The 15432-nt window shown below is 41.0% G+C and overlaps 1 protein-coding gene across 1 annotated transcript in view; it reads right to left on the bottom strand.

Moving 5' to 3' along the window:
* Positions 1 to 6981: 6981 nt before the first annotated feature.
* M1AP (meiosis 1 associated protein) overlaps positions 6982 to 15432 on the bottom strand; it is a 58230-nt gene continuing 49779 nt past the window's right edge. The window contains exons 4-6 of the mRNA XM_030877667.2: positions 12132 to 12305; positions 8099 to 8261; positions 6982 to 7147 (exon numbers count right to left, since the gene is read on the bottom strand). Coding sequence (XP_030733527.2) covers positions 6982 to 7147; positions 8099 to 8261; positions 12132 to 12305 — 503 coding nt within the window. The remainder of the gene's footprint in view (positions 7148 to 8098; positions 8262 to 12131; positions 12306 to 15432) is intronic.

Genomic DNA, 15432 nt, shown 5'->3' with positions numbered 1-15432 from the left:
CCCCTGGTCTAGGAAGATATCACATGCTGCAGAGCAACTAAGCCTGTGCTCCACAACTACTGAGCCTGTGCTCTAGAGCCTGTGAGCCACAACTACTGAGCCTGCATGCTGCAACTACTGAAGCCCACATGCCTAGAGCCTGTGCTCCGCAACGAGAAGCAACTGCAAAGAGAAGCAACTGCAATGAGAAGCCTATGCACCGCAACGAAGAGTAGCCCCCACTCACCGCAACTAGAGAAAGCCCGCATGCAACTAAGACCCAATGCAGCCATAAATAAATAAATAAATAAATTTATTTTAAAAAAATGGCTCCTGACCTGCCATCACCCCACTCTCAGCTTGGATTCTTGCTCTTGACTCTTCGCCTAATATAACCAAGGAATTTCCATTTCCCCACCCATTTACAGCCCAACCAGGTCATTGCCTATGTACTTAGACTCCTACTGGGCATATCTTGGCTTGAATCCTGTCACTTCTGTGTCCAATTAGGGCAGACATGGCCCGTAAAACTCTGGAACGTGTCTCCAGAAACTCTGACATTTTAAGTATGAAACTGAAAGATCTAGGTGGTATTTTCATTTCTTTTCCTAGTTCAGACAGACATGACTTTGTAAGAGAAATGAGGATGTGAAAAGTGAGTCACTAGCTACATAACTGGGACTATGTAGTAGGATTTGGTAATTGAAATGATGTTTTCCTGGTGATGAATAAATTCATCTAATAAATACTTAGAAAAATTGTATATATAATTCCCTACCACATTCCACAAAGTAGTTATCCAAGTTTAGAAAAAGGCAACAACAAAAAATATAAAATAAACAATTAGGGGGATTAGGCAAAGGAAAAATAAGGGTAGGGTGATAATAGAGCCAAGATTAGATAAGATCATAAAAATGCAAACCACCCATTTTTGCCAGAAGCTATGCTTATACATACTTGTAAGAAAACCCAGGAACCTGAAAATGAGAACATGGTGGAACCAGCCAACTAACTGAGGGTAAACCAGAAAAATGTATTATAGGCCGTCTAGCCAGATAAAGGATGCAAAAGGGAATAAATGAACATTTAATAACCATCAACCTCTACATTTGAGTGGGTTGGAATGGCCAGAGGCAGACTGGTTTTCCTGCCTAGAATAACTAGCAAAGCTGAAAAATATACAGAAACCATTTGTCTGAAGGCAGTGAGAAGGTGCTGAAACAATAAAACTGAGAGATGGCTCCGTCTCTGGAGAAGGAAGAATTCAGAGAGGTGAGGGAGGTCTTGCAATTGCTTTTATCCTGAGGGCATATGTTTATTCTGAGTTGGAGGGAGTGGGGGTGGGAGCTGAGAATCTAGGATTTGTACCTCCTGAGGCACTTGTAAGGGAACAGAGAAACTACCAGAACTTTCTGGTGGAGACTTGGATGGGGTAAGATAGGTGCTCAAGCCAACTTCTCACTCAGCACATTTGCCAAATACTGGGGCTGCATGGAGCAGAGGACAAAAACACCCAAGGAGAAAACCTCTAGAAGTAGAGCATTTTAGCAGACTTGGGAAAGACTGATTAGAGTTGGGATCGTCCAAGGGGAGGGGATACACATTATAGACCAGGTTTTCAGTGGAAAATCCTAGAGGGCAAAGAGCAAACCAGGGGTAGATTGAGCCTTAGCAGGACTGCAGTCCAACCTCGACTCAGCATAGCTCCTGAGTGGAAAAGGATGATTTGCCAACACTCTATCTGCTTAGTGCAGGGCAGGATGAACCCTCTCAGAAGAGGCCAACACCAACTGGAGCCTCTACAATTTATTTAGACACAATGAGTATCTTTCACCAAAATATTACTGGGTTCATCAAAAGACAGGACCACATGTCTGAAAAGCAAATGAAGACAGAGACAATAGAAACAAGGCCACAGGTGATCCAAGTCCTGAGGTTAGCAAAGTACCTTAAAATAACTATGATTAGTTTGTTCACGAAAATAGGTGAAAATACGGAGAATTTCTCCAGAGAATTAGAATCCATAAAAAATAAACAAATGGAATTTGTAGAACTACTAACCAACCATTATGTACAAATCATATGCCAGATGTATGCTACGTGCTTTACACATGTAATATTACTTAATCATCTTAAAGACAACGTGAGGTATATTTTACGTGAGGTATATCTGTTTTATATGTGAAAGGGACAAGGGTCACTAATATGTTTGTCATGCACCTTCTCCCTTTTTTTCCTTCTCTCCCACTCCACTTCTACTCATGAAAGGAGAAGCTGTGTGGGTTCTATTGCTGGATATTTTAAATAGGTGGAGAGAGACAGGACCTAAGAGGGAGGGGATTATGTCAGAGAGGCTAAGTCAATCTATAGAATATATATATATATATATATGTGTGTATATATATATATATATATAGCTGAGAGAGGAAGAAGATAGAGGAACAAGGACTGGGGATACAGACAGAGTTTTAGTTTTTGGGTGTGCGTGTGTGTGAAAGGCTCTTGGAACATCTCCAGGTTAGATATGATCGAGGAGTAGAGGAAGAAAATTTGAAAAATGTCATTGTGGGTAATGAACTATTTCCTCTTTGGCGTTCTTGGAAAGCACACATAAGTTAATTTTAAAATTGCTTTTTGTCCTCTGGGCAGTGCTTCTTTACATGCCATTTATATAGAGACAAAACCACATGGGACCACTAGATTTTTTAGGGTTACAAATAGATAAAGACACTGAGGCTTAGAGAGGTTAAGTATATGGCCTAACTTCACACAATTGGGAAATAATGAAGCTGTCAGGAACCTAGGACCATCTGAGCCCAAAGCCCATGCTTTTCTCAGACAATACGAATTATACTTTACCACAACAGATTAGAAAACTGCCTGGCCTTGACTCCCAACAAAGAGAGATAACAAAGGGACAGTTTCTACTCTAAACCTAAATTTGACTAAGCCTGAGGAATTAGTTGGTAAAATGGGGAAGTGGTAGAAATTTCAGGAAAAGGCAACCACGTTTTCCTGGATTCTGTGTAGGCAAATTTATATCATAGACTTTAACCAAAATCATAGGATCATATATTTAAAAACTAATTGAAATATGCTTGTTTCCAAAAAGAAACAGAACACACAAAGCTCTAGTGATAAATATAGGCATCCAGAAAGGCCTCATTGCAGAAGCACCATGTGAGCTGGGTCCTTCAGAATGAGGTAGGATTTGAACAGATGGAGATAGGAGAAGGGACAACATGAAAAAAAGTTCAAAGGTAGGGCAATTTAAAGTTTGTGTATTAATTTGGTTGCACTGTATGATACAGGAAGGGGAATAATGGGAGACAAGGATGGAGTTTGAATACCTGCCTAAGGAATATCCACTTTAAGTATGATTAATAGTAAGCCACAAAATAGCTTTAAGCTGAAGAGTGCTGTGTTTCAAGAATATTAATCTGGTTGCAGATTGGAAAATGGATTGGGAAGGGGAAACACTAAAAGCATTGAGACAAGTTAAGAGATTATTGCAATATTAAAGGAAAGAGGGAAAATGAGGGAAATATAAATTAAAGGAAAGAGCGGAAAAAATACATACAGTAGATGCTATGGGGTTAGAGCGGGCAAGACTTAAGTCACTGGGTGAACAACATGTGATAGGGTAATGCTTCAAGAAGATTAATCTGGTCTAATGAACAGGGCAAATTAGAAGAGGGAGAGATTGGAGGTAGGGAAGCTAATTAGGAGTTTCTGAAGAAGTCTTGGTGAGAGCAAGCAGCAGGAATGGGAAGGAAAGGACAGTTACAACTTATGAGAAAAAATTTGATATGACTTAGTAACGAAGTGGGTGTAAAAGGAGAGAAGGCTGAAAGTGACTGAGGTTACAAGCCTGGGTGAGTAGACAATGGTGGTGCTGCTATTAACAGAAAGACAGAAGTTAGAATGAGAAGTTAGCTGGAGGGGAAACAGGACAATGAGAAACAGAAGTCAAGAGTCAACTGATTACATCAGATTTTCACAGAACATGTGAAAGAGGTGTAAGAAAGAATATAAAACCAAGGATGGACTTAAAGAAGTGCTGAAAACTTGTAAAAATAGGATCTGGAAGGTTAAAACACTAAATAAGTCTTGTCACATAGTAGGGACTCCAAAAATATTTGTTGTTGAATGAATGAACTGAAGCTTGTGAAGAATTCTTCCCTCCATAAGACACCACCTTTCAGGCTTTTTGCTGCTTGGAGATGTCAAGTGGGAAGCAAGAAGGAAGAGCCATTCAAACACGATTTTGCTTCTTCCTTTTCTAGGAAAGGAGAGTGGTCTTTGATCTGGTTGAGGTGAAACACAAGAAGCACAAGATGGGTAAGGAGCTACTACAAGTACCTAGTACTAGTTTAAGTGAATTCAAGTCCAGTGGTGTACAGAAGCTTGGGGTGCTAAGGGAGAAGAATTAGCCTCAGTGCTGTGATCTGTGTTTATCTGGCTACACCTGGAGTAGGAATTTAGCCAAGGAGTTAAAAGTATGAGATATACAGTCAACAGAAATACATTCAACTACATTCTGACTTGGCCACTTCAGTGGCTGTGTGACCACTGGTAAGTCACTTGATCTCTTTAGACTTCAGTCTTCTCCATCTGTAAAAATGGGGACAACAATCTATCTCACAGAATTATTGTGAGAATTAAATGAGGTAAAGTATGCAAAGCACTTGGTTAAGTGACCAGCTCTTAGTAAGTGCTACTGAAAATGGGTATTTTATTAGACATGGGTCAACCACATACTCGTGAGTTTCCATGAGAGAGGAGTGGTAAAGAAGAGGTCTCTTTGGCCCCTACAGCTGTACCTGGCCTGTAGTGCTCAATAAATTTTTGTTGAATAAATAAATAAATACAGATTCTCAAACCCCAAGTTCAGAGACAGAGAGACTCTGATCTCATATAATACAAGCCAGGATGGAAGAGAATACTCTTTCCCATCCTTACTATAAACTATTATGGCTACATAATATATAGCCATAATAGTTTATAGTACATACTGTAAACTATTATGGTTCATTGTTTGGCTGAATTATTGTTCCTCTAACTTTCCCCCTATTTCAATTTAACCATTCCTCTATTTAGGACATTTAAATTGTTTCCAGTTTCTTACCATTGTAAATAACACTGAGATAAACATGCTGGTGCCTATATCTTTGCTCCCTTTTCTCATTGTTTTCTTGGGCTATATTCCCAGTAGTGGAATTGAAGTGTTGAAGGGTACCACTTTCCAGAAAACTTACACTCCCTCTAGCAGTGTATTAAAATGCAACTGTCTGTTTAAAATATCATGTACTATAAGAATGCACTGGGCTTCCCTGGTGGCGCAGTGGTTGAGAGTCTGCCTGCCGATGCAGGGGACGCGGGTTCGTGCCTCAGTCCGGGAGGATCCCGCATGCCACGGAGCAGCTGGGCCCGTGGGCCATGGCCGCTGAGCCTGCGCGTCCGGAGCCTGTGCTCCGCAATGGGATGAGAGGCCCGTGTACCGCAAAAAAAAAAAAAAAAAAAAAAGAATGTACTGAAGCCCCATGAGAGCAATTTCTCCCGAGTAGGTCTCCAAGATCCTGAGGAATTGGGTAGAGTATAGTAAATGGAGCTCTTGGGCTTTAACAGTTAGGAGGTATCTGTTGTCTCTGCTCTGCAAAGACAGGAGATGGGTGTTCTTCAGATAGAAAACAGGAACTCAGTGGGTGGACCTAAAGGGGAGTGTGGGCTTTGAAACAGGAAAAAAGAAGTCTGCTTCTGATAGTGAAAGGGACACATTATTGTGCTGTCTTGATCTCTCATATCCTACTGGGTCAAACTGCTATTCTATATCCACTTAGCAGTTATACACATCCTTGAATTGTATTTGCAATTGTTTTATTTTGCTTTCTAGGTGTTGTATTACTGTTTCATGTATATGCTCTTTTAGTTTTTTCATTTCAGGAAATGGTAAATCAGAAACCAGGCAGTTATTTGATACTTCGCTATTCCTCACTCCCTACATCCAATCCTTCACATGCTCTCTTTCTCTAAAATACTTCTTTAATTGGTTTACTTTTCTCATCTTGACTTCCAACATCCAAGTCCAAGCCACAATCATCTCTTGCCTAGACTACTGCAGTGCCCTCCTACCTCATTTTCTTGTTTTCATTTTTCTTCTGAAAGTTCATTTCCAAATTTTGGCACAATTAATTGTTTAAAAACTTAAATAGATGATGTCATTTCTAATGATTTCTTTTTGTATGTAAAGTCCCACGTCATTTTTGGACTACAAATCTTTGTATGATTTGACCCCTGCTCACGTTTGGCTCCTCACCTTTTGGCTCTCTTGGTCCTTGCTCTTTTTGTTTCAGTCACAATGGTCATTCCACTCTTGATTTGAGGATCAGCTCTTTCCGGCCTTTGGGTCTTTGCACATGCCTTTCCCTGCACCTGGAATGCTCTTCCTGCCACCCTTCACCTAGCTAATTCCCATTCACGTGGCAGATCTCAGTTTAATTGTCGCTTTCACAGAGAGGCTCTCTTACAGCAACCTCTTATTTTCCCTCATAAAATTCTCACAATTAAGAATATACATATTTAATTCTGTCTCTTTCATTAGAAAGTTTCTTGAGACCATAGATAATGTCTATCATAATAGACTGAATATCTAGGGTTTAGCAGAATGTCTGGCACAGACTAAGTGCTCTTCATTGAAATAAACCATAACGTCCAGCACAGTGACAGGAAGAAAATAGCGTTTAAAATATAGTTACTTAAGGAAAATTCCCTGTTGCCATTTAAATGTACAAAATCAGGGATTTTCAGGTTTAGTGTCATATAACTGAGTTCAGGAATTATTCTCTATAGTGTGAAACCAACAAAGGCAAGTCATATTTAATTCACATTTCAGAGTATGTCCAGTTTTCCCCTGTGCTCTGGAAGACGGGGACAGGTTTGGGATCAGGGTAGGATTAATTAGCTGCTTCTCTGTGTTGGGTACTTTAACACTCTTCCTCTTCTTCACTGGGTGACATGGGTACTCACCAGTAGGCTGTGACACAAAGCATGGAAATGCTGCTGATTTGTTTCCAGCTCATCCCATTCCAGCTGCCAACAGCTTGTGGGTCTGAGGATGAAGGGGAGTCCATATGTCAATGATTCACAGACCCCACTGGATTTTAGAGCCCTGGGAAGAGACAATGGCAGTGAAAATCCCCTCAGAGATATCCAGAGCCTTGACGCAGATCCACTTAAATTTAGCTTAAGTATAAGACCCTATTGTGAAATCCTTTAGGTTAGGGCCTGTGAATTATTCACCTTAGTATGGCTAGCACCTATCAGGGTATGTCGCACACAGCAGAGTCTCAAAGCCTGTTAATCAATGAATGGAGCAGCCATCATGAGGCCTCAAGACTGATGGATATTTCCTCTCCTGAGCTCATTCTGTCCCATTCATTCCTGCTGCAGCGACCACATTACACAAGAGTACGCTAAAAATCTGCATCCCAGGCCTAGTTCTTCTGTGGCAAGGTGCTGACAGAAGACACATTGAAGAAGAGGGTACGTTTAAGAAGCTTCCCCAGCAGTATCCATGGTCACAAATCCATGGACAAGCTTACTCAGATAACTGTACATGGCTACTGTGATAGGAACTAGGAAGCAGTAAAAATGGTCTTTGCCATCATTGCTAATTCCACCCTGGAACTGATTCTTCTGGAAACAGGAATTCTAGTACTTAAAGAAATGGGAAGGTGGGGTAGATCCTCTGTGTCACTTGCTCCTTGAAGGTCAGATCTCTGTCACGATGGTATTCAATAAACATTTACTGAATGGATAAACATCATTCTGCTGATCTTTTTTTTTTCTCCTCTGCATTCTCAGAGACTATATGGATATCCAGTCCTCATCCAGACTTCAGAATACCCTACTGAGGCACATCTTCCACAATCTCCTCATTCATCTCCACATACTGAGTAGCCTGACCTTACTCTTTTATGCTCATACTTGTAGTTGCTGCTTTGGAACTGACTCCCTGCTGCCTGACACTTGGGGATGCCCTTTACCTCTGTTCTTCCTAGCTGTGGAACCAATAAGAATAAATATTTGCATGGATGGGAGAGGTTCTCTTGGGCCATACTTGATCACCCGGAGCTTGTAACGAGAGGCTGATGACTGGGAAACCATCTGGTAGAGGGTGCTGAAGTCTCCTTTGGGGTCATCCATTCTCAAGGAGCCATCAGCTGTTCCAGGGAGCAGGGATGGGCTGAGAAGTCGCTCTTGGAGATCACATTTCAGGCACACTACGATAAAAACGGCATTGGGGGAGGGATTGTTTTTCACAGGTTACTTCAGGTTATACAGTTAAGAGAGAACATCTGCCACCCAATTCCACCTCCACCCAGCAAGTAGGGCTGAGAGGAGACCAGGGAGTGACAGAGGAAAGTACAGTTGGTTTGGGAAGGGAGAGCAAGTCTGGAACAGTATTGCTCTACACAACAGGTAACTTATTTTCTGGTTGTGGCATGATCTTTTTCTTATTTTACTTCTGGGCTGGCTGAGCAGTTGTCTCATAGTGAGAGATCTGGCTTGTGATCGAGTCTGAGAGGAACGTGTGTCCTCTGCGGAGGAGGCGGCTAACACTGAAATATGCAGGGCCTTTTGGCAATCACAGAAGGAAATTTTGCCCCTCCTGCTTCCCTGTGGCTAAGCTTTGGCAAGACTGCAGGTCAGATGAAGGAAGAACAGGAAAGCAGAAGTCAGGCAGTCAGCTGACAGCTACTGCTTCTCTGTGAGCTCTTCTAGGGACATTCGAGGGAGGGAGAGGAATAACTTCCTGAAATAGTTTATTTTTTAATTCCCCAAGTGAATAGAATCTTCTGGGCCTTGGAACATGATTGCAGCACCAGACAACAGTTCTGAGGGGGCTTCAACTAACTGTGTATGGGTTATTCATCTGCTTCTGTATTAAGCTTTTGCTCCAGCAGGTACATTCACATGTCACAGTGTACAATGTTCTGTTGCACTAGATTTGAATCCTTGATATTATGAAGGTTTTAAATAAAATGTATATTGGGTTTAAATACTGTTAACAAACTACGAATGTATGAGTGCTGCATACTTGTGAGAAGGCTAGTAGTTGATGTCAGTGATTTATGAAATGACTGTAGTAACTGCAACATGAGGTAAAAATGAAAGTAGAAATAATGTAGAAAAAATAGGATGCCAGAATAGATGTCAGATCTAGCTGGCCCTCCTGGGCCTAGCAATCAGACCTAGACATCAGTTCTGGGTGAGACAGCTCTTGGCCAGGTGTGTCCTAGAGCCCAGGAAGTGCAGGAGGGACTTTGCCTAGGACTTCAGCTTACCCTCGTTTCCTCTGTGCCTGACTGCTCCATTATTGGGTCCCTGGGCTTTAGGATTAGATGGCTGTGCTCATCTGGCTTAGGTTCTCAACTCTGGTTGTAGTAAGAATCACCTAGTGAACTCGCAAATGGTACTGATGTCTGGCCCCTACCTCACACCAATGAAATTGGGATCTCTGGGGATGGAGCTGATATTGGTATTTTAAAAAGTTCCTCAGGCTTCCCTGGTGGCGCAGTGGTTGAGAGTCCGCCTGCCGATGGAGGGGACGCGGGTTCGTGCTCCAGTCCAGGAAGATCCCACATGCCCCTCATGTGATTCTTACTGTAGCCAGGGACGAGAACTACTGGAGTTGTAGTCTCAGCAATGTTCCAAAGCTGGGAAAAACGTTTTACCAGGGCTAGAGTCTAGAACCAGGTATGCTTCTCACCACTCAGACTCAGGTGCAGAGGTGGCAGACCCCCAAACCCAAGATATGGGAAAAGACACTCAGCTGAGGTAGACTATGCACTGTGAGAAAGATGCCTCTGAGGGAAGCACCTAGAGAGTGGGTGAAGGGCCCGAGGCAGCTACAGAAGCAGGTGGTGTTGGGTGGAGAACCTTGTAAGGAGCAGTCAAAGTGGATATCTGAGGAGCAGTCCTCAAAAGATTCTATAGTAGGAGAGCTCAGTGTTTTTGTTTTGTTTTATTTTTTTGTGGGGAACCACATTTCCAGAAATCTACATATGGGGCAATGCATCAGTTTTGTAAATAATGGATAACTATGATATGGTCTTTATTGTGCTTGTTTAAACTCTCATGTGGGTCACATCCACCCCAGAGGAGGCCTACTTTCTCTGGACCTCATTCCAACTTATGCCTGAGCATCTGGATTCCAGTGAAGACCTCTTCAGCACAAGAGTCTGGATCTAAGTTCTACCACCCATCCTTAAGACCTGTGGTTTCCAAAAAATAATTGCAGATGGAGATAAACATTCTGGCTCTGACCCTGGTGCTGAAAGCCATGGAACAAGGGAGGGCAAAGCAGAGAAATTCTCAACACTACCATGGGCAAATGCCATGCAACAGTAGAAGAAAGGCTGGCTGTAGGAGCTCCTGGCTTTGGATGGCCCCAGCCCTCCTAATGAGAGATGTGTCCAGCATGAGGCAGCCCCTTTGCTCAAAATTGCCCAACATGAGGCAGGTTGCACAGTAGGTAAGGGCCCAGGCTCTGGAAGTGATAGACTTGAGTTTGATGAATGTCCTCTAGGCTGAGAGTAGTCAAATGTATAAAATATAGATTTCTAATCCTAAGGGTTAAGAATGGGATATGGAGTTGCCTGGCTTCAAATTCTGGCTTGAATATTAATTTTCTGTGCAGAAATGTTTAATTTCTCTCAGTTTTCTCATCTGTAAAACAGGGATAATATTATATTTATTCATTTTAAGACACATTTTTTTTCACTTACTAACAGCTCTATATATGTCTTGCAATCACCATCGACCAGACAGGTACTCTTAACCCTTACTTACTACTCTAATCTAAAAGAACTCTCTCAGTAAGAATAAAATAATATTTCTAAGTGATAAAAAAGCAATGTGTCACATTTAATTGGCATTGTTTTTCTTTCTCAGTGGTATATAAAATAATGGTGTATCTTATAATGGACAGCATCTTAGATTCAATGACATATGATAATAGTACCTGCACCATGTTGTTGTTATGAAGGTGAAAGGGGATGATGCAATGAAAGGAGTTAACATAGTGCTTGGGGAAAATAGATAAGAAGTGAGTAATTGGTACTGTTAGTCTCGGACAAAGTGCGTGGAATGGAGGTCCTGGGAAGAAAATTTTACACACAAAAGAAAGACAGTAAAATCAAGTTAAGTTGTTAAAGGCATCCCAGGCCTTAGATTGAAATGTGGGGGAGGGGGAGGGAGATAGCCAGTGGCTATCCCCAGAAAGAAAGGACCAATGTGTGTCCTCCCCTTTGGGGATGGAAGGAAGTCTGTACCCATTTTTCTCATTGAGTTCCCACCCCTAAAGGGGAAGACAAAATTTAGTCTGTTCCCTTTGGAGCTGTGGCTGACTATACTGATGGGTCCATTTGCGGGCCCTGCCACCCAGGTCCTAGGCCAAGTTTCAAAGGGGATGGAGACTAGAAATGGCTTTATCCCTACAATCTAGTGGGACCTGAATTAAGTAACACTGTCAGCCATAACAATATCCAGGACCTTGCTGACATGCCTGGAACACTGGTTTGACCTCTTGGTTTCTACAATTGCCAGAACATACTTTGTGAACATGGTATAGGGCCACTAGTTGTACTCCCTGGGGCTTGCCTCTGTAGTTGCTTTAGTTCCCCTCAGTTTGGTGTCTCCCTATTGAGAAGACCTCTATTTAATCATTTAATTTTGGTTCTTTTCCTCTCCTCACAGGCCCTATTGATATTGTCAAGGTACCAGCTTACCTGAAATTATAATGTCAATGATATCTGCTGCATCAAAAATGAAAACTTGAGAAAACATATGATTCACTGTGCTCTTATGTAGTGTAGCTGATGCCCTATTATTGAGGTGTTTAAGTCTTTACACTGAAACTAACTGGCCCTTGCTGTCTGGGATTAATCAGGCTCAATTTTCTAACTGTGGTGGTTACTTTTTAGAAATTCTTTTCTTACTCCTCATGCTTACATGGAGAGCCTCATCCAATCCTCCTCCAATCCCTAAACCTCAGCTACTCTGTATTCTGATGAGTTTCCAATCTAGAGTCCTAATCCTAGACTAGGATAATTATTATCTATATAATATGTCTTTTGGGGGGTGTGTACTTGGATTATCTCTGGCTCTGGAAATGTCGCTGAAACTCCGTGAAGGAAGAAGAAGGTGGACATGTTCTTGGTCTGTTCCATTGTTATGCAGCCAGGCTTTGAAGAAAATCTCCATGCTGACAATATCATTGTCTATAGTCTGAAGGTCAATATCAGTTCCCAGGATAGAACTCTCTGCAGAAGAAAGGGAAACAGTGGTTAAAGTGTTTAATTCTTTAATTACAAATTTTGAAAAATATAAAATATTAAATGCACCCATTTTTGGATCCATCAATTCCACCTCTAGATATCTAGCCTAGAGATGTTCTTGGACAGTACACAAAGAAACATATGCAAAGATGTTCAGTACAGCACTGTTGTGATAACAAATAATCAAAACCCCAAACAGGAAGCAATTCAAATGCCCATCAATAGGGGAATGTTTAAATAAATTATGGCACAGACTGTGGAGTATTATACAGCTGTTAACAAAGTAAAGCTAAATGTACTGACATGGAAAGCTAGGAGATAGTAAGTGAATAAAGAAAGTTCTAGAACAGATGTATGGTATGGACCCATTTATATAAAAATAAAACTGTTAGCCTAAGTGCATACATATGTATGGAAATGCCTCTTACAAAGCTCTGGAAGGCTATTATCAAACTCTTAATAGTGGACAGGAAATAGGGCAGAGTTCTGAGATACATTCACTTTTTATTATTCATACTTCTATAGTGTTTGTATTTTATTGTATTCATGTATTTCTTGTATTGAATATTTTTAAAAACTCTAGAATACAAGAACAGCCAAAAATAATATAGCAATGCAAGTTAAATACTTAGTTAACAAGGGGGACTTCAGTTTTATGTTGTTGTTTCACAGTGAAAATGTATTCAGTTATTATCTCTGTTATAAAAAAAATAAATTTAAAAAAGACTAAAAGAAAAAAAGATGAATTCCTGACCTCCACCTTCTGACACAGATTATACAAGTTTGCTATTGACATACTATATCTCACAAGTGTGATTAGCAGCCAAGAAGACAGGGATGGTCTGGTGGAGTGTGGTTTGACTCCAAATCTGAATCTCCAAATGAGAGTAGGTAGGTGGGGTAATGAGGCTTTGATGGTCTACTTCCTTCTTTAGGCAACACTAGCTCAGGAATTGGGATCTAGGTCTGGAGGTAAAGTTTGTCAGTAAAAGCCAAGTATAAGGTGATGGAGGAAGCACTGAGAGAGGAAATGAGACAAGAGCTGGAAAGAAACTGAAGAGGAGCATGACTTTTTTTGCCTCACCATGAGGGACTCTCTGAAATACTTTTACAAAGGGCCTAAGAAAAGCCAGTTGCTCCAATGAATTAACTTCTATGTATGACTCATGGACCCCAAGGAGAAAGCTGGTTTATTTCTAGAACAACATTCCTGAGGACAAGTCTGCAGAGGTGGCAGACTCTCCACAGGAAACAAAGGGCTTCAGTCCAACGTATTGGCACCCAAGCAGGGAAAGTGTGGTGAGACTTAAGTGACTTCATATTATATTTATCGACTTATTCTGTGGCTGAAAAGGGGCACCAAATGCATTTCTCTTCGACCAGTATAATTAAAACTGTACCATCAGCTGCTCTCGCCCTCTGTGACGGACCACATTCTGCCTATGGAATGTGTATCTCTCTAAATAAACTCGCTTTCACTTAAAAAAAAAAAAAACTCTACCATCTTCTGTGGATAGTTATGAGGGTTCATTAGCTTACTAGCTATTTCATTCATTGCATCAAGCAATAATATTAATTATGTACTACATGGAAGATGAAATAATATACAAAGGTATATGATATTCTTTGCCTTAAGGAGTTTATAAAGCAACATTATTCTTGACCATTTCTCCTTAAAATCTCATCTGCTCTACTATGTTTTCAGGTACTACAGTGATAAATGTGAAGTCATTGTCAAAGAAACGTTCCTCATGAGTGAAGAGAAATGTTCTTTTTAATAATGTGAAACTTATTGTGTCATAGGAAAAACAAGAAGTAATTTTTCTGAGCCTGGACTTCAACTTGAGTAAGAAGTATGGAAATGACTGAACAGCTTCTCTTCAAAGAGGCAAAATGGTTATTAAAGCATAAGGAGGCAGATAAAGAACTAAATAAATGAAATTGAACAAAGGATCTCAAAAAGTAGAGAGGATAATATTGCCCCAAGTTCAAACAACAGAATTTTGGATAAGACAAATAAGTGTTTTTTTCTCCCCAGGGAAAGGGTTGAAGATTAGAAATTCCTACCATGGGCAGTACATGGGGACAATAGCAAAGTTGAGAATCTGGAAATAAGAACAATAGGTGTTTCCTCAAATAATTAAACAATAAAATCAATACAGAGTGATGAGGTCTATGAAAAACAGTCACCTTAAAAAAGGAGAATGGGGATTTCCCTGGTGGCACAGTGGTTAAGAATCCGGCTGCCAATGCTGGGGACACGTGTTCGAGCCCTGGTCTGGGAAGATCCCACATGCTGTGGAGCAGCTAAGCCTGTGCGGCACAACTACTGAAGCCCACGTGCCTAAAGCTCATGTACTGCAAGGAGGAGTAGTCCCCGCTCGCCACAACTGGAGAGAAAGCCTGAGCACAGCAACGAAGATCCAACGCAGCCAAAAATAAATTAATTAAATAAAAAAAAACATATAAAGATTAAATAAATTTAAAGAAAAGGAGAATGGCTTACAGACCAGAGCAAGATTTGACTAGAGCCTATGGATGGTACTGGCTTATCTAAAGAATGAATGTGTCCATTAGAAGGGGTTGGCCAGAAATGGAGCACAGAGGAAGGGAGCAACAGTGGCAGATGCTGGCAGCCATCATCCAAGTGTGGCTCAGAGGAGAGGGAGTGCTGGCTCAGTGAGGCATCCTGATGGCAGGATGTGTTTGTCAAGTTTCTGTTCTTCTTGATGATTATAGTGGTTATGGTTCTTCCTCTAAAATATTCTGGCTAATACTTTAGTCTTGAGCTTGATAAGGTGACTCTATCTCCGAGAGGATGTTGATAAAATCAACTTTCTGATTCTGTAAAGCTGAAGAACCAGGCCTGAAACATGTTGCCTCTGTGAAGGAAAATGCCAATCTCCCCTGCAGACACTCCATCAATGTTGCTAAAGTTCGTTCCAACTTCTTTTTTCTCTTCCAGTTTTATTGGGATATAATCGACATAGAGCACTGTGTAAGTTTAAAGTGTGCAGTATAATGACTTGGCTTATGCACATCATGAGATGATTACCACAATAAGTTTAGTGAACATCTATCATCTCATAGATATAAAATTAAAGAAATACAA

Source organism: Globicephala melas, chromosome 12, assembly GCF_963455315.2.
Source record: "Globicephala melas chromosome 12, mGloMel1.2, whole genome shotgun sequence".
Lineage (NCBI taxonomy): Eukaryota > Metazoa > Chordata > Mammalia > Artiodactyla > Delphinidae > Globicephala > Globicephala melas.
The sequence above is the reverse complement of the archived record's forward strand: the minus strand, read 5'-3'. Positions and strand labels throughout refer to the sequence as shown.